The 22,980-nt window shown below is 42.0% G+C and overlaps 1 protein-coding gene across 3 annotated transcripts; it reads left to right on the top strand.

Annotated features, from left to right (window-relative positions):
• Nucleotides 1-8,281: 8,281 nt before the first annotated feature.
• On the top strand, nt 8,282-19,870 carry KRT222 (keratin 222). Of its 3 annotated transcripts, XM_056127466.1 has the most exons (7): nt 8,326-8,451; nt 11,669-11,913; nt 12,237-12,365; nt 14,455-14,675; nt 16,872-16,948; nt 17,475-17,610; nt 19,514-19,870. In XM_056127466.1, exons 2-7 carry the CDS (start codon nt 11,911-11,913, stop codon nt 19,737-19,739), a joined length of 792 nt encoding a protein of 263 aa, XP_055983441.1. In that variant the 5' UTR covers nt 8,326-8,451; nt 11,669-11,910; the 3' UTR covers nt 19,740-19,870. The 3 variants fall into 3 exon arrangements, with proteins under 3 accessions (XP_055983440.1, XP_055983441.1, XP_055983442.1); XM_056127465.1 differs by lacking the exon at nt 11,669-11,913 and having other exon boundaries at nt 8,282-8,451; XM_056127467.1 differs by lacking the exon at nt 11,669-11,913 and having other exon boundaries at nt 8,394-8,533.
• The last annotated feature ends 3,110 nt before the right edge of the window (nt 19,871-22,980 follow it).

The raw sequence follows: 22,980 nt of genomic DNA, 5'->3' as shown, positions 1-22,980 counted from the left end.
AACAGGTGGTTTTCTTCTCCTGTTGGAAGTAAAGACATACTCACATCCCACCCCCTTTGGAGTTTCTATTTTAAACACTGCCTAAGTGTAAATTCTCCATCTCTTTTTAGTCAATGTTTTCCAAAGTTAAGAAAGCCTTTGGCTAGCTGGAAAACCCTGAAATCTTTCTCAGCACCTGGGAATAACCCCTTTGGAATGTGAACTTCACAGAACAATAAGACCCATTCTCTGTTTCTTGGGGAGGGAGATTGTCGAACTCCAGTGAGGGGACTGCTCTTCCTGATATAGGGTATCTTCCCTTTACATAAAAATCCTGTTGACTGGGGCTGGAGCAATAGCACAGCAGGTAGGGTGTTTGCCTTGCACGCAGCCGACCTAGGTTCAATTCCCAGCATCCCATATGGTCCCCCGAGCACCGCCAGGACAAATTCCTGAGTGCATGAACCAGGAGTAACTCCTGCGCATCGCCAGGTGTGACCCAAAAAGGAAAAAAAAATCCTGTTGACTAACACAGATGGTAACCCCAAGTACCAGGAAAAGTTAGAGTGTAGGCTGTACACAAAGATGCTGAAAAGTTCTCTCATTCCTGAGGACCAGTAACTGCTCACCTAAGAGAAGGAGGTTCTGTCTGTCTCTGCAGTCTCTTAGCAGAGGGCCCAGGATATGCATACCTGTGTGGTTTAATGCTTACTCAGTGATACAAGCGATTTCTTGGGGACAGAGAGATAGAATAAAGGAGAATACACTCACCTTTGCATGAGGCTGCAACTGTCATGACCTTGGTTGTAGTCCCCTATGCCATAGATGGTCCCCTAAGCCAGGGTGTGGCCCAAAATATAAGGGGCAGAGGGATTTCTTTCTCTCCCAACTCTGGAGAGAATTTCTGGGTTGATAGATAATGGTTTGAACTTGAGCCATGCTGAATTGTGAAAAATAATAACTGGGGGCCAGAGCGATGGCACAGCCGGTAGGGCATTTGCCTTGCACGCGACCAACCTGGGTTCAATCCCTGGCATCCCATATGGTCCCCCAAGCACCACCAGGAGTAATTCCCGAGTGCAGAGCCAGAAATAACCCCTGAGCATCGCTGGATGTAACCCAAAAAGCAAATAAAAAATATATAAATAAATAATAAAGTTCCTTTTCCTTTAAAAAAATAATAATAACTGACTTCACAAACACAGATTGGACAGATGACACCAAAGACAAGGACACCTTGTCAGAACCACAGAAGTTCTCCCAAATTCAGATAAAAGCTTTCAAAGAAAAGGCAGAAGGCACTGCTGAGAAGATGTACTTGTGCATCCCGTAGGAGTTCAAGATAAAAGTCAATTTATTTTAGAAAATTAAGGACTGGAGCATAGTACAGTGGGTAGGGCCCTTGTCTTGCATGAAGCTGACCTGGTTTGATCCCTGGCCTCTCATATGGTCCCCTGAGCCCATGTGAGATGGTAATACTTGAGTGCAAAGCCAGGACTAAGCCCTGAGCAGCATTGGGTGTGACCAAAAAGCAAACAAACAAAAAAACCTAAAGGAATGTATATTATTATTGTTATCATAGTGGTGGTTGTGGGAGCCACTCCCAGGAGTGCTCTCACCTGCCTGGGCTGCTGGACACAGTCCTATGCCCACTATTACACAAATCCTGGCCCTGCTTTATGTCCAGCTACAGGAGAGTTGCTACGGACCATTGTGCTAACTTCCCATTTCCTCCCAGCAATGAGTAAGAGGGAGATGGAGGGGAGGAAATGGCATTGTTCATAATGTTTCTGAAACTTCATGGCTTATTACTCTTTCCCGGTCATTTTCAGTAAACTAATTAAACCAGAAACTTGACTAGGCCTGGTTATGACCATTGTTCCGACTTTGAATGGTTTCGTTGTGCAGACAAGCTTGAAAGCCAGTCATTTAAGGCGGTGACTCTCAGATGCTGGAGAGCACCCACATCACCAAAGATCTGGTTTTACAGACTTGTGCATCAAGGTGAGACTGAGAAGTCTGCATTTCTAACAAGCTCCCTCTCTAACAAGCACCCAGAGACTTATCTGGCAGAAGTTTTGTTTCTAATAACAAAGAAGTTACCTAGTAGTTAGGCTCTAAAAAGCCACCTTTAGAGTGTTAGCCAGCCAGACTTCAATGCTTTTTTTTTAGATCAATCCTAGAATTTTTTTTAATTTAACAACTATAATTTACAAAGTTGATAATTTGCAAAATGGCTGATAGTTCAGTCCTAGGCATATAATATTTCAGCACCAATCTCACCACCAGTGTCTATTTCCATCCACCTGGCAAGCTCCCCATGACATATTCGATATGCCAAACACAGTAACAACAAAGTCTCCAATGGAGACGTTACTGGGCCCGCTCGAGCAAATCCATCCACCAGTGTTCCCATATTCCCTCCCCACCTCAATCCCCACCCTTTCCCAGTCTGTCAACTTGACAGACACAAAGTTTCAGTGGTTACAGTTTAGATCTCGTGTTTTCAGTTTTACTGAGTCTTTGTTTTGGATATATGATTGTACCACTCACTCATATCACTCGTATAACTGAATGCCTAATGCCTGTTCATCCATTACTTCTCATTCTCTTCTTTCCCCCTCAATTTCTTTTCTTCTCTATTCTTCTCTCTAAATGCTGGGGTCAAGGGTGATCAAGACCTTCCCATTTAACTATAGTACATTTCCTCATCCAGCATTCTATATACTACAGATAAGAGAGATATCCTGTATGTGTCTTTCTTCTTCTGGCTTACTTCACTGACAACACGATATCTTCCAGTTTCAACCAGGTTGCAGCAAATTGCATGATTTCATCATTCTTTGCAGCTGCATAGTATTCCATTGTGGTATATACACCATATCTTCATAGTTCACTCATCTGTCATTGGACACCCAGGTTAATTCTGTTTTTTTAGCTTTTGTACTGAGTGCAGCAATGAATAATGGTGAGCATACGTCCTTTTGAGAGGGTATTTTTATGTCCCGAGAGTAGATGTCCAAAAGTGAAATTGCTGGTCATATGGCAGTTCAATTCTAAGTTTAATGAGAACTCTCCATACTGTTTCCCACTGGGGTTGTACCAGACAACATTCCTACCAGCAGTGGATGAGAGTTCCTTTTTCACCACATCCCTGCCAACACAGATTGTTCCTACTATTTTGATATGAGCCGTTCTCACTGATGAGAAATGGTATCTCATTGTCATCCAGACTTTAACTCTTAACTCTAAACTTCATGGTGCTTCAAGCATCTTTATCTATAAGCTGAGGATGGCAGCTGATTCCCACCAGCAGAGCAGCAGTAATCCGAGCTGTGTATCATTAATCTCATTTGACAGAGACAGAAACTGGAGTTCAAAGAGCATCAAGGTTCAAATGAAGGGTCACCTCAGCTCACCTTGCTAGTAATGGGCATGCCTGCCTTTCGCCCCTGCCTCAGGCTGCTTGAAGAGTCAGGATGTCATTCACTCTAATTACCCTCCTCTCTTCCCAGCTTCTAATCATGGAACCTAGACGTTCTAGTCACAAGTTCAGTCTGGGTTATCTCTGCCTGCTCCTCCCCTTTCCTTCATAACCAGCCACTCTTGCCCCAGTCCATGGGCACCCTACTTGCCTTCCTGCTCTGTGCCATGGCATTGTTCAAATTCAACTTTCTAGAACCAATCAGCTTGAATTAAAAAATAGCTTTGTTTCATTTCACGAAGGCTAGTTTTTTGGTCATGAGACTCACCGCTTAGTTTGAATTAAAAAATAGCTTTGTTTCATTTCATGAAGGCTACTTTTTTGGGCATTAGACTGGCTCCCAAATCAATGTGACCATGGGACACCCCATTTTATAAACTAGGAATAACACTCCCCTCTGACCAAATGAAGCAGCCTGCCTTTTCAGTAGACGAACCGGAATCAGTGTTCTGATTCTGTGTGTCCTCATAAAGGTCACTGCTACTCTCCTAAACTCTTGGAGCACTTTATCTGCGCTCCAGGTAGCCATCCAGGCCTGCTGGAGGCTTTTTTCTTCCAAGCCCTTGTTCTCTACTGAACACCTCTCTCTCTCTCTCTCTCTCTCTCTCTCTCTCTCTCTCTCTCTCTTTCTCCCCCTCGTATCTCCCTGTCTCTCTCCCTATATCTCCCTTTCTTTCCTTCTCTCTCTGTACTCTCTGTATCTCTGTGTTTCTCTCACTCTCTCTCTCACTCTCACTCTCTTTTTCTCTGTCTGTCTTACTTTCTGTCTCACTTTCACTCTCTCTATCTCTCTATATATCTCTCTCTATCTCTCTCGGTATCTCTCTCTCCACCCCCTTCCTCACATCTCTCTAGATTTCTTTCAATAAAGACCATATTGCTTCACCTAAAAAAAAAGTGGCCATCCAATTAGGAAATGAATGGATGAAAAAGTAACCCCAGTCTTAAATTCTAACCACTATGACTTTTTTTGAGGGGGGAAGGGGAAGGAGACAAAGTCAGTGATAACTCTGGCTCTGCATTCAGAGATCACTCCTGGCAGTGCTCAGGAAACCATATGTAGTACAGGAGATTGAATCAAAGTCAGCCACCTGCAAGGCAACTACCTGAACTACTATATATCTCCAGCCCTGGGGGTTCACTCTTAAAACCTAAGCCTGTGTCTTCAATCTCAGCCTTTGGGCAATTGTAGATTTACTGTGACTAACTCATTCTTACCACTGAGGTATGTGTTTTCAGATGCTCTATTTTTCCAACCATCAGAATGAATTCAAGGTTTTTGCATTCTATAATGATTTCCACAGCTTAAGGCAATAGTTTGATGATAGTTCCCACACTAAAAATCTCTTAGGTCCTGCAATTTTATGTATACCTACTTGTTTCATGAGTTTTAGTTAACTGGCTTTTTAAAAAGAAAGGTCAGCATTTTTAAACGGTAAGTTAGCAGACGGGGGAAAAGCTCAAAGCCCAACAGCACGTACCTGGTGTGTGTGGGGCCTCAACTCCATCCCCAGCACAGCACTACATGACATCCCAAATGCTGACTGGTGTCTCCCAGCTGGCCCCCAGCACCCTGGACCTGAGCAACCCCGCTGCACCAGGCCTGAACCACTGGGTTCCCACGGCTGGGCAGAGGACTCTAAGAGCACTCCCTGGTCCCTTGAAGGAGTACCACAAAAGTAAACAAGCACCATTTTTTCCTTGAAAATGGACTTTTAAGGTCTTGAGATAGTTACCTTCATTACTCACATGCTTATAGAAAACCTTTCTAAATATTTCTCTCCCTCAAAAACCAAAATATCTAGCACAGATTCCTTTCTTCTAAAATGCTCGCAGAGTTTTCCAGGCCTGGAGCCCTCAGGACCAGGAGAACTGCACTGCTCAACCCAGAGCCCTCAGCCACGTGGCTACTGGCACTGGCTGTCCAGAGATGGGCTGTAAAGCTACATATTGGGTTTCAAAGATAGTATCAAAAACAAAGACTGTAAAATACCTCAACAGTTTATATTGATGACATGTTGGGATAATTATACCTTAGGGATATCAAGTTCAATAAAACACACTATTAATATTCTTTCCACCCATCGCTGTTTATGTATCTTGATATGACTACCGGAAAGTTTCCAATTGACCTCTCAATTGGTGTTTGTGGCTGGTATTCTATTTCTATTGAGAAGCAGTAAAGTTTTGGAGTGCATTAAATAGGAGACCACTTGAACATTAAGATCGTGGGCTGGGAGGGGCTGGAGCAATAATATAGCTGATAGGGCATTTGCCTTGCACATGGCCAACCCAGGTTCGATCCCCAGCATCCCATATGGTTCCCCTGAGCACTGCCAGGAGTAATTCCTGAGTGCAAAGCCAGGAGTAACCCCTGTGCATCGCCAGGTGTGATGCAAAAAGGAAAAAAAAAAAGATTGTGGGCTGGGGAGATACTTGTCAAACACTTGATTTTGAATCCTGTAATTCTAGAGGCCCTGAGCATTGCCAGGTATAACCCTGGAAGGCCTGGGACACTGCCAGGGTTCAAAATCAGGTCCCTGGTATAATGGCCCTGATGGTCCCCAGCACCACAGTGCCCAAGCAGATCTGCCTCAGTGGGCCTTAGCACCAACCTATTGGCCTGGTAGGCCATGAATTACCAGGAGGAACTCCCTGAGCACTACTTAGAAGCCCTACTCCCCCCAAAAAATACTATTTGCCAGGACCAGCCCTTTACAGAAACTGGTTCAGCTCTCTACATTTGAGAAAGAGATTAGCCAGAGATACAGAAATTAGAGCCTAATCTTTCATATTTTTGTTGCTTTTCCCACTATCAAGCACAGAAGTCATTTCCTGTTTCTTGGGTGCAGTAAGAAAATTCATTTCTTAGAAACTCATAATATACCCTTGGTTTCACAACTTCTGTTTTGTGGGAGTGGGGTAGTTGCCTCCCATGACGTGAGAATGCAGGTTAGCTGAATCACCCTGGAGATACTGAAGTACCATATAAAGTATCAGCGGCCAAACCTGGGTCAGCTGCATGTAAGGCAAGCACCTGACCCCTATACTATCTTTCCAGCCACAGAGCATTTTTTATATAGGAGTCATATCTGGCAAAACTCAACCCATCGCACTGGGATGCCACCAGAGCCACATCCATCAGTGCTGCTGGGAATCAAACTCAGAGTCTCACACATGACAAGCATGTGTGTTCTACCCCTTGAACTATGGCCCCACCCACATCACAGCATGCTGATTCACCAAACCTCATTGGTTTCTCACTAGCTATGCCTTGGTCCCAGGATGGGAAAAGTGGGTGGTGAGGTGAAAGAGAATAGGGGGATGCTCCGGAACCTATCCTCTCAGCAGGGCCACGGGTAGCCAGATTGGTTTGGAGGTCATTGTTGGACACAGGCCTGGCTTGCACTGAGCCCATCCTGAAATTGAAAGAGTGGACAGCACATTCAAAGGCCCTATGAGCACTGGAGCCAAAGACAGATTATTTCCTAAATGACTCGGGATATAGCTGCAGCCGGTCAGCTTAAGAAATAATCATCAGGATAACTTTATTTTCACCAATTTTTCAGTCCCATCTCAATGAATGGAACCAGAAATTTGCATGAGGAGTAAGAGAATGTTCAGGCCGACTCAGGGATGCATGAAATGCACCTTGCAAACACGGTCCGGTCCGGAGGTGACCACTGCTTCCTTGAGCAGCCCCAGACTCCTAGGACATATTCACTTCTCCCACCTCAGCCAGCTCATCCTTCTAGGGGACAAAATCACAGGGATGCAAAGATTGGAGAAATCATGGAGCTGCTTCTTCAAGTCAGAAGAGAGGCACAAACATTACATTCTCAAGCATGAGTGGCCAATAACTATGTTTAGCAATGAACGGGCAGATGATCCAGATCTTACAGAGTAACCCCCAAGCAGAAACCATCAGGCTATATATATTCTCCCACCGTGCTGAAATGTTGGGAATGTCAGCTCTCCACTCTACTCCTCAGTTTGTACCCTGTGTAGCTAGAGTTTCATCTGTAATCTGCCTTCAGGATCTCCCTCCAATACACCAAACTTTGAAGGCCAGTGTCCCTTGAAGAGCCACCCCATATGGCACCTGAGGAAATACAATAAGGCGTGTGGCTAATGACACTTGTCAACTGAATCTGATGATAGCTTTTCCCCAAAGCTGCCAGAACATTCAGGATGCAGCACATATTCTAATTACTCCTACACCATTTCTGTTTCAATCATCTAAGTGGTGAGGTAATAAAGCAGGGCTGGAGTGAAAGCACAGCGGATAGGGGGGTTGCCTTGCACGCAGCCGACTGGGGTTCAATTCCCAGCATTCCATATGGTTCCCGAGCACCACTAAAAGTATTTCCTGAGTGTATGAGCCAGGAGTAACCCCTTTACACTGCCGAGTGTGACCCAAAAAATAGTAATAGTTCAGCTATTGTGCTTTGGACCTCGATTTATTCCCAAGCAATGTCCCTACAAAACAACCAGTGTCTCCTTTATGAGAGGCCCCAGCCCCTTCAGGGAATAGACAGATAGTCCATGTCTATCCCATTCCACTCCTTACCTGTTTCACACTATAGTGCTCCATTTTACAGAGCACACATGCCTGCAGGAGTACTGAAAACATTTTCTGTTTTCCCCTTCTTTCTTCCCGGAGAGTCTGACCCTTCCTCTTAACCAACAACCAGAGGAGAAGTGTTGACCAGCAGTTCCCCGGGAGGCGGAAACCTTCAGTTTCCAGGCTGGGAAAAAAGAGCGCTGCATCTTTAAGGCTCCGCGGGGCTCGCTCTGCTCGCGATGCAGACCGAGCAGGCTCAGCCTCTGCCGCAGCGATTCTGCCCATCATCGATAAGGTTCAGTTAGCCAAGGTGGAGGATGGGAAAAGAATGGAGCTGTCCCAGCTACTCAATGAGATCAGGGCAAACTATGAAAAGCTCCTCACCAGAAATCAGATAGAGACCGTGCTCTCAACAAGGATCCAGGTAATGATTTCATACAGACAGGCACCTTCCAGGAGAAGGAGACAGTCCATGTCTATCCAATCCCTGTCCCGGCCTCTCTGAGGTACAGTATTTCCTTTTCAATGCAGCATTTACTGGGGAAAGAATTTTCGGTTTTACTGCAATGGGACTGGGACTACCAGGGGGAAAGGCTGGGATAAATTCTGCCATGAAATTGAGGTCGGTTGGTGCATTTCATTTTTGTATAGAAATTAGGAGGTGCCTATTATGAAGAAGACACGAGGTCAACCTGCAATAAAATGGTGCACTCTAACCTCTTATGGACCTCTCTTGGGGAGAAGGCATTTCAAATACCCTTCAAAGATGTTCCAGAGTTTATTTCTAGGGATCATTTAAATAGCACCTTTTAAATGACAGTTTTATAGTAAGGCTTATTACTTGCACACTAAATAGAGGTGAAACTGAGTAAAATCTTTCTAAAAGCTTCCTATCATCTTTTTAATGAGTTCAGTTTTATGTCACATAGTTATAAATAGAAATCATGTAACTTCGTGAACAAGACATTCGGAGACAATGATACAAATTGGGACAATCCAAATACCCCAAACTGATATCGACTCTCCACTTAGATGATAGATTTGTGCTTTTGCACTTTTTGTTTGAAAAATGTTTATTTCCAATATGAAGAATTTAATATTTAATTTTGCATTTAAAACAATATAACATTTTAATATTGAGTCCATTCAAATAAGGGCTGATTTTATATACTCAGTTTCAGAGTGCACCTTTATCAATTAGTTAATGTCTCAAATCTTTAAACAAGTAGACAAACAAATATTTTAGAGGCAAATTCAGAAATTCAGGGATTGCTTTTAGTTTACCTATCATATAGGTATTCAAGTGCTACTCTAAGTATTCATACAGACAAGAATTTACTTTAAAATATCATCAAAAGGGAAAAACTACTGCTGGAAAATCATATGAATTTCTTAGTAAATAATCTTTGGAAGCACTATAAATTTTACCTATGGGTAACATTTTCATTACTCATAAAAAATTATCATTATTAAAATAAGCAAATGTGCTGGGCTATTTAAGTATTTGAATAGTTAGTTCACCTTTTTACAAAGAGAAGTAAAAATGAATAGTTGAAAATTTCAGATGTAGTCAAATATTTTTATCATGCAATGTTAGATACACAAGTTATTTACAATTCACAATGCTGAAAAGAATTAATTGAAAAAAGCATCAATAAAGTAAAATGTTTTTAGTCTTTTTAACATAAAATTTCTTTTGTGGATGATTTTCAAAAAATTTAGAAAGTTCACTGAAATAAATTCAAGAAATTCAGATTAAATATTAAAAAGAAAGGATGTATAGGTGATTTCTGTTACCTATTACCATATCACAAACTTCTAGTCCCAAACTAAGTGGGTTAAAAACCACCCTGTTCTCTGTCTCAGGACTCTGGAGGTGACTGGGCTTGGTGGGGGAAGATGCTACACATGCCATTGTCGAGGCCAGCACTCACGCTGGGGTGGGGGCATCCCAGCTGGCTGACTCTTGTGTAGAGCATCTTGGCAGGATGTTGGAAGACACGCTCAGCTTCGAGAACTGGCCCTGATTCTCCCTGTCTAGCTTCACAGTGTCTCTCCTTCTGTCACCTCCTCATCATCTCTCCAGCTGGACTTCCAGACTTCTTCCTTGTTGGCAGAAGTTCCCAGGACATGGAAGTAGCTGTTTTGAGGGCTTCCTCGGGCACAGGCATAGAGTGGCACTGCAGCAGAGTCCTTATCTGTCTAGGAGGACTGCAGGAGGATGTGAATTTGGGAGACTGTGGTCCAACGGCGTGTGGGGAGGGGTCCAAGATGGGCAGTCATCTGGATCTGGCTACCACAGGAGCCCAGCTGCCAGGTCCCCATTCAAAGTTCCAAAGACCAGGACATATGCTTTTTTATTTTTCTTTTGGGGTCACACCCGGCAATGCACAGGGGTTACTCCTGGCTCATGCACTCAGAAATTACTCCTGGTGGTGCTCAGGGGACCATATGGAATGCTGGGAATCAAACCCGGGTCGGCTGCGTACAAGGCAAACACCCTACCCGCTGTGCTATTACTCCAGCCCCCGACATATGCACTTTTATGCTTCCACTGTGCTTGACTCAATTTCTTTTTTTTTTTTTTTTTGTAATTTTTTGGGGGTTGGGAGCCACACCTGGCTGCTCAAGGCTTACTCCTGTCTCTGAACTCAGGATTTACTCCCAGCAGTGCTCCAGGGACTATATTGGATCCGGGAGATGGAACCCGGGTAGGCTGTATGCAAGGCAAATGCTGGACTATCGCTCTGGCCCCTTGATTCTCCTTCTAGTGAGGGGGTGAGAGAGAGGGGATTGCTGGAAAAAAAATAGTACAACGGGTAGGGCAATTCCCTTGCACGCAGCAGACCTGGGTTTGATCCCAGGCCTCCCATATGGTCCCCCGAGCACTGCCAGGAGCGGTTTCTGAGTGAAGAGCCAGCAGTAAGCCTTGAGCATCACCAAGTGTGGTCCAAAAAAAACAAAGAAAGCCCCAGGAGCTGAAGAGATAGTACAGAGATTGATGTGCTCCCTTCAAATATGCTTTGATAGTCAGCAGGAATAGCCCCTGGGCACTGCCAGGTATGGCCAATACCACAGCCCTCCCACCCCACCCCCCCCCCACACACACACACACAAATTCAGAAAACTATTGCACTATCAATTAATTGTTTATTTTTAAATGCATTTTAATAAGAACATTTTTTAAATTGTAATTTTTGCTTCAAAATCCTTAATATATATTTCTCCTAATATACTTGGGGGCAAATGCTGAGAATCAGTCCAAAGAAATTTATTTAATCCCAATATTGGTATATGAACATTTAAAGCTGGATACAACATAATCCATGTCTTGTTTAAGGTGAGCACTTAGAAAACAAGTTCTAAAGAAAACACCTTTGGGGCTGGAGTGATAGTACAGCAGGTAGGGTGTTTGCCTTGCACGTGGCCGACTCGGGTTTGATTCCCAGCATCCCATATGGTCCCCTGAGTACTGCCAGGAGTAATTCCTGAGTGCATGAGCCAGGAGTAACCCCTGTGCATCACCAGGTGTGACCCAAAAAGCAAAAAAAAAAGAGAAATCACCTTTGCTGCTGTCCTAGATACCCCAAATCAACAGACCATCTAAAAAGATGGTTTTGAAACAGAGTTTTTTTCAACAGGGGCTTCTCTGAAGGCAAGAAGTCTATTTTAGTTCCTCTAATGCCTATGAGAGCTTAAAGTTCTAAATTATTCACAATATACTTCCCAGCAGTATTTACTTCCTGTCCACATAACCAGTCCCAGAATCGATTGATCAGTTATGGATATATAACTATTTGCTTTTATAAAGAAGCCTGCAAGAAAGGATGAGTGGAAATAACAGCTAATTTTCAATACTTCTTCCTTAATGATGCCATAAATAATGGTAAGTTCAGAGTTAGGAGTCTCAAACAATAGTCAAATGACACCGCTGCCTTTATTAAAATAGACTATTTTTCTATTTTAAGGAAGGGAACTTTCTAGGGCCCATTTACACCTGATAAAACTAAGGCTGAGAAAGAAATTGACTTGCTCACATATCAAATTAACAGCTTGGATAAAAAAATATGTTAGTAATCTCATGAGTGAGAAGAAAAAAAATTGATTCCAAAACCATGATTTCTGTAATAGCTTCCAAATATTTCCTTTTCAAGAGCTCTGTGGTTTTGTTGTGGTTGTGTTTTATTGTTTTTGTTGGCTCTCTTATAGTTAGAAGAAGATATAAGCAAAAAAATGGACAAAGATGAAGAGGCTTTAAGGGCTGCCCAAGCAGAACTGAAGGAGGCTCGGCGCCAGTGGCACCATCTGCAAGTGGAAATCGAGTCTCTCCATGCCGTGGTGAGAGTGGGTTCAGCATCCATGGGCTCAATGAGGCCCAGAGGCTTAGTGGGGGAAAGGAACAATGCCCACTGCAGACAGAGAGCCCCTGAATTCTGGCCCCAGTTCTAGTCAACTCCTTCATGCAATGGCCATCATCAATTCACTGACAGTTCAGTTAACACTGTGAAAAGGAAATCCTCACCATGGCTTACGCCCTGCAATTTCCTGATTGTTGGCATGGAGAAACAGAGCCATGACCATTATCCAAAATCAAGCAGTTGGGAATAGGGGCTAGAGCGAAAGTAGACTTGGCAGGATGATTGCCTTGCTTGTGGTCGACCTGGGAGGGAACCCTGGCACTCCACATAGTCCCCCATTCACTGTCAGGAGCAATCCCTGAGAGCGGAGTCAAGAGTTAGACCTGAGCACCTCTGGATATGTCCCCAAAGCCAATAAGTGAATAAATAAATAAATAATAGTTGGGACTTTTATTTGTACTGTTGAGACTTTCAATAGAAAAATATTGAACTTATTTTAAATATTTAAATGTGGAACATTTAAGTATTGGTTTAAAGATTATTTTATTAAATGTTGTTCTTTAAATTGGCATTTCCCGGGGTCAGAGTGATAGTACATGGGTAGGGTGCTTATCGTGCATGCAGCTGACCCAGGTTCGATCCCTGGCATCCCATATGGTCCCCCAGAACTGCCAGGAGTGATTCCTGAGTGCAGAACAGAGAGAAAACCCTGAACATCACTGGATGTGACACAAAATGCCAATAAATAAATAAATAAATTGGTATTCCCCAAAATGCCATTTATAAACTCTGGCTTGAGTCAATCAAATAAATCACAGTTATAATTATGCAGGGAGATGAAAAGGGTGGAGGAGGGGGAAACTTTGAAAATTATCTCAAGGGCCAGAGAGATAGTTCAGCAGATAAGGTGTTTGGCCTTGCCCACAATTAATGAGTGTTCAATTCCCATCACTGTGTATGGTCCCTAAAGCACTAGCAGGAATGGTCTCTTGAGTGCAGAGCCAGGAATAAGACCTGAACACAGCAGGGTGTGGACCCCACCCCACCCCCCCGCAAAAAAAAAAAATCACATGATTCCTTTATTGTTTTATTTGGTTCCGGGTTTTGATTTGGTTTGGGGGTCACCACCCAAACAGTGCTCAGGCTCTCCTCCCAACTCAGGAGCTGCTCTTGGCAATGCTCAGAGACCCAATCTGGGCCTTTTGCAGGTGACGACTGTTGCTATCTCTCCTGGCCCAGGATTTCTTTGTCTTAGTAAGCACTCTGATTCTATACATATTTTTTAATTATTTTATTCATCACAAAGGTGATGCTTGAATAAGAGATATATAATTATTTCCACCTTAAAAAAATTTTTTTTGATGGGGCTGAAGCGATAACACAGCGTGTAGGGTATTTGCTTTGCACACGGCCAAGCCGGGTTCGATTCCCAGCATCTCATATGATCCCCCAAGCACCGCCAGGGGTAATTCCTGAGTGCCGAGCCAGGAGTAACCCCTGAGCATCACTGGGTGTGACCCAAAAAGAAAAAAAATTTTTTGAGATTCTGTGGTTTACAATGTTATTAATACTTTTCTCTTGCACATTATTCCCACACTACACCAAGTGTATCCCCTCCCTCTCCCAAGGCCCCCAAGGCCCTTTCCTCCCACTCAGTTATGTAGATCAATTCTCCCATTAGGTTGTCATTATTCTTTTGTTGCTACCTTGCTGTTTATCTTCAAGTCCACATATGAGAGAGATCATTCTGTGTCTATTCACTGACTTCATTCAACATGATAACCTGGTAGTTCCAATACAAATTGCATGACTTTCCTTTCTTAGAGCTGCATAATATCCCATTGTGTTATATATATATATATATATATATATATATATATATATATATATATCACAACTTCTTGACCTCTGTAGTTGGACTGGGGGGGTCAGGGGAGGGGGGGTTCTTTCCATATCTATTGTATTGCCACCTTTTTTAAAAGGAAGAGAACCCAACCCAGTGAACACACTGGGAGTTGGTTTCAGAAATATGTTTCACCAATTTACTGGTGATAATCTCTATCAAATAGGAAAGGGGCCTTGAAAACTCCCTCCAGGCCAGTGAGCAGCAGCATCAGATGCAACTGCAAGACCTGGAGTCTGTGATTGAGGGACTAGAGACAGAGCTCCAGGAAGTGAGGCGGGGCATCGAAAAGCAGCTTCAAGAGCACGAGATGCTTCTCAACACGAAGATGAGGCTAGAACAAGAAATAGCAACCTATCGCCGCCTCCTGGAAAAGGAAGAAATCAGGTACCAAATCCTAGCTCGTGGATAGAGTGGCCTGAAATCCAGGGTTATGTATGTCATTGTTGCTGTGGTCAGAGAACTGAAAACCAAAATCTCAACATCGCTACAGTCTGCTGAATTCCCACAATAAAGTGAAGTTTGGCAGGTGCCAGAGAGAACTTCCAACATTATAAATGGTTATCAGCAACCAAGAGCTGGTAGCTGTTGAGAACAAAATTAAAACAATTCTCAGTTGCCACAAAAATGAACTTTCTTTGACTTTCTCATTTCCCTTGCAGTTTATCTGTATTAGAATTCGTGTTTGTTGGGAACCACCCACCAATCAATCTTAGAAAAATTGTGTGTTATTACCACTTGCCTCCCCTCCCCCAGGTCCATTTTCACCACATAACAAACATCATCACTAACATCACCTCATGTAGCACTGTAGCACTGTCCTCCCCTTGTTCATTGATTTGCTCGAGCGGGCCCAGTAGCGTCTCCATTGTGAGACTTGTTGCTACTGTGCTTGGCATGAGTAGCTTGCCAGGCTTTGCCGTGCGGGCGAGATACTGGTTATATTACTATAAAAAGCAAGGTTGTTCTACGTCCATGGCTTAAAAGACTTTCAAATGTCTTGATAACAAAGGAAATAAAAAGAGAATTGACTAATTCAGTTTCATAAACCGCAATCATTTATAAGCTCATGTGCTTCTGAATATAGCACAACCTATAGCACAACCTCCAATTACCCCGTTCCCAAAAAGACATCGTTATTCTTTCTTGCCTCAGAGTCTTTTATAAAGCTTGATGAAACTACCTGAACCTATGTCTTGACACTTACTAAATCCATTCTAAATATATATCTTATTATCTCATTCCTACTTTGGACAAACTTGAGGCTATCGAATGTAGCCTGCCCACAGGGCAGAGTCTGGCAAACTCCCCGTGGCCTACCAAATATGCCAAATACCAGTAACAATGATGGCTCTCATTCTCCTAAAGAGCCGTGAATATAATCTCAGGGCTAGGATGAAAGAGACGTTACTGGGGCCTGCTCGAGGCAATCGACGATTAACAGGATGATGAAATGAAATGAAATGAAATATATGTAAATATGTGTGTATATATATATGTATATATGTATAATGTGTGAGAACTACCCAGGTAGATTCCCAGCACTAAAATGTATTCATGCATTTTTTTTTAAATTTTGGTACTGGGTGTCACACCCAAGTGATCTTGTATCACTTACAAGATCAGTGATGCCAGGCAAGCTACTGAATTTCTCTGTACCTCAGTTTTCTCATATATAAAATAGGAACAATCTTAACTCCCTCACAGAATTTCTATGAGGACAAAATATAATGTTTTAAAGTGCTTGTAAGTTATGCAAATATATAAAATTTATTATGAAATAAATGGTTGTAAATTTTATTTAGTCTTCATTAAGATGTTAAGAAAAGTGACACTTCATATTCTTATAATTTTTTACTCTGTATTATGCTATATTTAAAATGTACTAGAAATTTAAAAAGTAAAATAAATAAATTTAAAAATAAAAAATAAATTAATAAAACAAAATGTATCAGAAAGCAGGGGAGGGGGAAATGCAAAAAGCTCCCCTGCTGATGCTTTTCACAGCTTAAGAAGTGAAGCCTTTACAATGTAAGCAAAGTACCCCACTCATTTAAACCACTTTCCCCATATCACATCATTGTCCTTCAACCCAATGGTGGCCCCCAAAATGACGCTCATTTGTTTCAGACATTCCTTTATACCAATAGGCATCTCTAAAGAAATTATAGAGTTGTTTTTGCGTATTAAACTTCATAAAGTGAGCTACAACGTACCTCCCTTTTATTTTAGTTTAATGTGTACTGAAGAAATGCATCCACTAAAAGATTATAGACATCATTCATTTATTTTCAGGGTAAAACAACATATTCATTATAAGGTAAAGGCCCTCCCGTTGATCGTCGATTTGCTCGAGCGGGCCCAGTAACGTCTCCATTGGAGACTTTGTTGTTACTGTGTCTGGCATATCGAATACTCTCAGTAGCTTGCCGGGCTCTCCGAGAGGGGCGGAGGAATCGAACTCGGGCCGACCCGAGTTCGATATTCATTATATGACTATATATTTTCTTACTTTGAGCCTTGTTCTCAATCATCTGCTAGCACAATTCTGCTCCTGTAATATAATTTTTTCCAATTTTTCAGGTATTATGGTTGTATTCAAGAAAAGAAAAAAGAACGAAAACCTACCACACACAGAGTTGGTTTTGTTTTACCTTCAGGTGAGTTTCTGATATAATTAAGCTAACTTGATATATAATTAAGCTGGCTTGGAGCCTGAGAGATAGTACAGCAGGTAAGGCATTTGCCTTGCATGCAGATGACCCAGGTTTGATTTCCAGTATCCCACACGATCCCCAGGGCATAACCCCTGAGCATTGCTGGGTGTGGACCGGGAAAAAAAAGTGAAATTCCATTTACAGGGATTAAAAATAAGTTAAATAAAGGTAGCAAGAATAAACACTATTTGGGGCTGGAGTGATAGCACAGCGGATAGGGCGTTTGCCTTGCACGCAGCCAAAACCCGAGTTCGATTTCCAGCATCCCTGAGCACCGCCAGGAGTAACTCCTGAGTGCAGAGCCAGGAGTAACCCCTGTGCATTGCCAGGCAGGTGTGATGAAAAAGAAAAAAAAAAGCATTATTTGACATGTATATTTAATGGTACGTATATTTAGCATGTATAGTATGTATAATGTACATGTATATTCAATACTGCAGCATAATATATCATAAATAATATTTTTCAGCCATTATAAATGAAATATCTTTTTCAACAAAAGTCCCACCAAAATGTGAGAATGAGAAAGTGGAGACAGTGACCACGCAGGCAATATCAAATGGAAATGTCGTGAAGGAGAGCACCGAAGCTCATGGCACTATTCAGTAAGTACAACAATTTTGACCGCAAAACAATGAACATGTTCAAAGAAATTAATCCAGAGCACAGAGAGATTGTACATTGACTAGGGCATTAGCTTTGCACACAGCCAACTCAAGCTTGATCCCTGGCAACCCACACATGGTCTATGTCATGCGGGATCCCTGAGCACAGAGCCAAGAGTCAGCCCTGAGCACAGCTGAGTGTGGTCACCAAATTTAAAAAACATTTTTAATTTTAGGAGGTAAAGATGCCAGTAGCTAGACAGTTACATCCACCAACTGCCGTGTAACCCCAACAATGGCCAGGATCCAGAGATTATCACACTCAGTTCCTGGGAGAGAACAAGGCAGAGTCTCCTACCCTGTGCCTGACTGTCTCCACCAGGGCCCAACAGCTGAAGACCTCCAGGCCCCAGCCAAGGCCATGCTGGGACCACTCTCCACACTCAGCTCTCGGAAGCGCGACATCTTATCTCATTCCTACTTTGGACAAACTGGCAGGCTACCGAATGTAACCTGCCCACACAGCAGAGTCTGGCAAACTCCCCGTAGTATACCCAATATGCCAAATACCAGTAACAATGATGGGGCTTATTCTCCTAACCTGAAAGAGCCTTGAATATGGCACTTTTAAAAAAAATCTCAAGGCTAGGACGAAGAAGACGTTACTGGGGCCTGCTCAAGGCAATCGACGAACAACAAGATGGTCATGATCGTGATCGTGAAAGATGAAAATGAATAACAACAGACATTAATTACTTATTTTGCAGTTCTGTAATTTGAAAAAATCAATTAAATATGTAATAAATGCGAAGTAATCTAAAATACCTTTTTTAAAGAGATCAATTACCTGTGATCAGTCTCCTTTGACTATTTTCAAACTAAATTTTAATACGGTGATTTCTATTGGATTACGATCATGATCATGACCATCCTGTTGTTTGTCGATTGCCTCGAGCAGGCCCCAGTAATCTCTCCTTCGTCCTAGCCCTGAGATTTTTTTAAAAGTGCCATATTAAAAGCTCTTCCAGGGTTAGGAGATTGAGACCCATCATTGTTACTGGTATTTTGGCATATTGGGTACACCATGGGGAGTTTGCCAGACTCTGCCGTGTGGGCAGGTTACATTCGGTAGGCTGCCATTTTGTCCAAGGTAAGAATGAGATAATAAGGTGTCGCGCGGCCGCAAATGCGGCACGCACTTCCGGGAACTGGATTTTATAGTCTCTGGGTCTTGGCTGTTGACGGGATTGCACGGCGCCAAGGGGCCAGTTAGTGGGTGTGACCCCCGCCTACTGGAATTTGGAGGATCTGGGTGGAGGATGCTCAGCCCCGATCCGAGCAGGCTTGGAGATCTCAGCTTCAGGACCCGCATGCCTTTGTTCCTCTGCTGGTACCTTCATGCGTATGGAGAGTGGTCTCAGCATGGTGGTGGCTGGTTCTGGAGGTCTTCGTCTGCTGGAGCCCTGGTTGGGGCGGGGAGGGAAACTCAACCCGCTCCCCTCTCCCTTCTATTGGGTACGTGTAAATATATGAAAACAAAACTCCAATGGAGTATTCAATGTTTAGTCACCATTTTTCCTAAAAATGCAGCCAAAATATGAACATCATAGAATTACTTAGAAATCAGACTCATGTGATCTTAAAGCATGTGAATGATCAGTTCCACAATATATATGTTATAAATTCTGTAATATAAATTGTTGTTAATAACAGTATGTAATTTATAAATTATAGAAATTTCTTGATTTCTCTTCCAGAAGGAATACCCATTACTTCTATTTCAATATATCCAATTTATAAATTATAGAAATTTCTTGATTTCTCTTCCAGAAGGAATACACATTACTTCTATTTCAATATATTCATACATTTTTATACAGAAAAGTTTCTTTTATCATTTCAGGACAGAGAAAGTGGATGAAGTTATCAAAGAATGGGAAGGCTCCTTCTTTAAAGATAATCCTCGATTAAGGAAAAAATCTGTTTCTCTTCGATTTGATCTTCATTTAGCAGCCACTGATGAGGGGTGTTTACAGACTAAACAAGATAATCTACCAGATATAGAAGTCAGGCTGATAATGAGAAGGTCGTGCAGCATCCCGTCAATCAAACATCCATCAGCTAATTAATTCACAATGTCTGACTTGACTTGAATACAACACCAGGATAGATGAAGGTGAGTTACGTCTACCACCTTCTGTCCCCAAATGTAAGTATGTTATGATCAATGTGTGATTCTCTTCAGGAAATTAAAAAAAAAGGGGGGGCGTGACAAAATTTCTCTGAATCTATTCATGGATGAACTTTTTTGAAGAGGGGGAGCCTCAAAATAAAGTGAAAAATTCAGTACAGTTTCTATTTATTCTCCAAATAGTCTTTCTTCCCTTGAGGTCTCATCAGAGATGGTAAGCATTAGGCTGGCTAAGTCGAGTCTCTGGACCCTAAATCAGGAGCCCAGTTAAGAAATGGGCATTACTCATCTTTGACTGTATCGAGTTAATTTTCTCACTGTTTGCCTAGGTAGCTGGTTCAATCTAAAAAGATTTGCTTTTACTCCAAAGAAAGAAAAATTATAAGCAAACATTTAGAAAGAATTCATTGTTCAAAAGACCAAAATGTTTCCTTTCAAGACAATCCTTTGCACACTTAGAAAAAGAGAGTTACTTTCTGGGCAAGCAGTTCTCAGCTAACCAGGGAACAGACCTCAGGGCCAATCTAATGTTTAAATAAATTTAATCTTCATCTGAAAGTTTCAGAACCGTCAACTGATTCCCAGAAGAGTTGCTTTATTCAAACTTTAAAGGCTGTGTTCTCTCCCAGAAAAAAAAAAATCAGAAGACTCATTTGTATAAGCCAGGAAATGTTAATGGCTCTAGGAGAGTAACCAACCCTTCACCATCCCAGTTTTTCCTTCTGTAAATGTGATGGAGTATTCGATGCTAACATTAGAAAAGATACTATATGAAGTATTCTAAATATTTCAATCATTTATGTGAATTAAGATAACAGTGTTATCTAAGCGTACTTGCAGGGTTTTCATTTTTAACTGTTCAAACTGTCGTAAAATATGGATAGAAAATATATTTGTGAAAAAGTCAAGTATTGTTGGAAAGTTTTTTAAACCACCTAATTTGTTTAATACAAATTTGTAGGCTATTTTTTTTAAAGCATAAAAAATGCTGAGTATAATTGCCAGCTAAAGTTTCATCTAAGGGCTACAACTATGTTAGCAATTTAGTGCAGTCTTTTTCATCTCTATCTCCTTTATTTCAACAAAAATAATTTTTTTCTTTTTTGTGTGGTGCTGGAAATTGAACCCAGGGTCTCATACATGCAAGGCAAGTGCCCTGCTACTGAGCTCCATGCCCAGACCAAGGATGTATATTTTAACCAGAAGAGAATTATGTTAAATTATGTTTTAACATAATAAGAGATGTAAAATTTTTTTTTCATTTCTTCCAGTTGCATCGAGCCTGGCTTATTTTAGTTTGTGAAAGGGATCATGTCAGGTCATCAAGGGGACAGTCGCATGCTTATTCTTGCATATGCATCTGAGCTAAAATTCATCCTTTGCATAAGCGTTTCCTTTCAATATTAGTTAAGTGCTCCTTTTTTAAGCATTGAAAAATGCAGTCATATAGGCTATTGTATTAAATGTACTACACTAAGCAACAGTAGTCACAATAAAACAATATGTCTTGTGTACTCAATATGCCGCATTAAAGACTTGGTACTGGTCATCATGAATTAATGGCTTGTTAGAGTGATTCCACTACGCAGTTATTGTATGTATAAATGTACATTTCAAGATACTTGAATTTATGACAAAGTTTTGTTTGCTTTGGGGCATTTCAAATGGGGATGTGAATTTACCAAAGTAAATGATACCACTGCAATAAAAAAAAATGGAAATATGTATTGTGTTTGAGTGATGTGTGATACATTATATTGAGTTTAATTGTTCCAATATGGTTCATTCACTGGAGAATGAAGAAAATTGCTACCAAAGTGCAGAAAAAATATTTTGGTTTGTTAAATTTGAGGGGTATGGGGTCACACTCAGAAGTGCTTGGGGAACCATGCGTCGCAAGGATCATGCAGTGCTGGGAGCTCCCACGTGTTAAGTACATGCTCCAGCCTTTGAGCTATCTCCTCAGCCCGAGATAATGGTTATTATAGTATATTTAACAAAAAGAAAAATTAAGAATGAGCTATTATAATTTAAATGTTTAGTAATCCTGACAAAAGTAAAATAACAGCAACAACTATTTATGAAGTGTTTACTCGTGGTGGACTGAAGCGATAGCACAGAGGGTAAGGTGTTTGCCTTGCACGCAGCCAACATGGCCGACCCGAGTTCGATTTCTCTGCCCCTCTCAGAGCCCGGCAAGCTACTGAGAGTATCTCACCCGCAGCTACCCATGACATATTCGATATGCCAAACACAGTAACAAGTGTCACAATGGAGACGTTACTGAGCCCGCTAGAGCAAATCGATGAACAACGGGAGGACAGTGACAGTGAATCCTGGTATACTGTGCTCAGCAAATTTCCACATAATCTCTAGACCTGACAGCAATTCTATACGATGCATTGTATTATGCCCTCCTTAAGGATAAACAGAAATTAATATTCTTCCATCTTTTGGGGGGAACGTTTGAATGCATGCTTCTGGAAACAATGTTAAAAAAAATTCCACGTGTAATTCCAATTACCAACAATTGCAGAATCCCAGCCTTCGTGCAGTCACTAAGGACTCTTGTAAAAGGAAAAAACTCAAGGTTCCCTAGTAGTTCTGTTAAAATCCTAACCCCCATCTGGAGGGGGAATAGGGGGAAATCCATAAAACAATTGTGTCTAATTTTATGCCCTTTGTGTATTTTTTTTTTTTTTTGCTTTTTTGGGTCACACCCGGCAATGCACAGGGGTTATTCCTGGCTCTGCACTCAGGAATTACTCCTGGCGGTGCTCAGGGGACCATATGGGATGCTGGGAATTGAACCCGGATCGACTGCATGCAAGGCAAACGCCCTATTGCTCCAGCCCCTTTGTGTATTTTTGTTGTTGTTTTTTTTTTATTAGGGGCTGGAGCAATAGCACAGCGGGTAGGGCGTTTGCCTTGCATGCGGCGGACCTGGGTTCGATTTCTCCATCCCTCTCGGAGAGCCCGGCAAGCTACCGAGAGTATCCCCCCTGCATGGCAGAGCCTGGCAAGCTCCCTGTGGCATATTTGATATGCCAAAAACAGTAACAACAAGCCTCACAACAGAGACGTTACTGGTACCCGCTTGTGCAAATCCATGAACAACGGGAGGACAGTGCTACAGTGCTACAGTTTTTGTTAAAGGGACCACGCCAAGCAGTGCTCTG

The sequence above is a fragment of the Sorex fumeus genome, unplaced genomic scaffold (assembly GCF_029834395.1).
Source record: "Sorex fumeus unplaced genomic scaffold, SorFum_2.1 ptg000063l, whole genome shotgun sequence".
Taxonomy (NCBI): domain Eukaryota; kingdom Metazoa; phylum Chordata; class Mammalia; order Eulipotyphla; family Soricidae; genus Sorex; species Sorex fumeus.
Note: the sequence above shows the minus strand (reverse complement) of the source record. Positions and strands in the feature narration are given on the sequence as shown.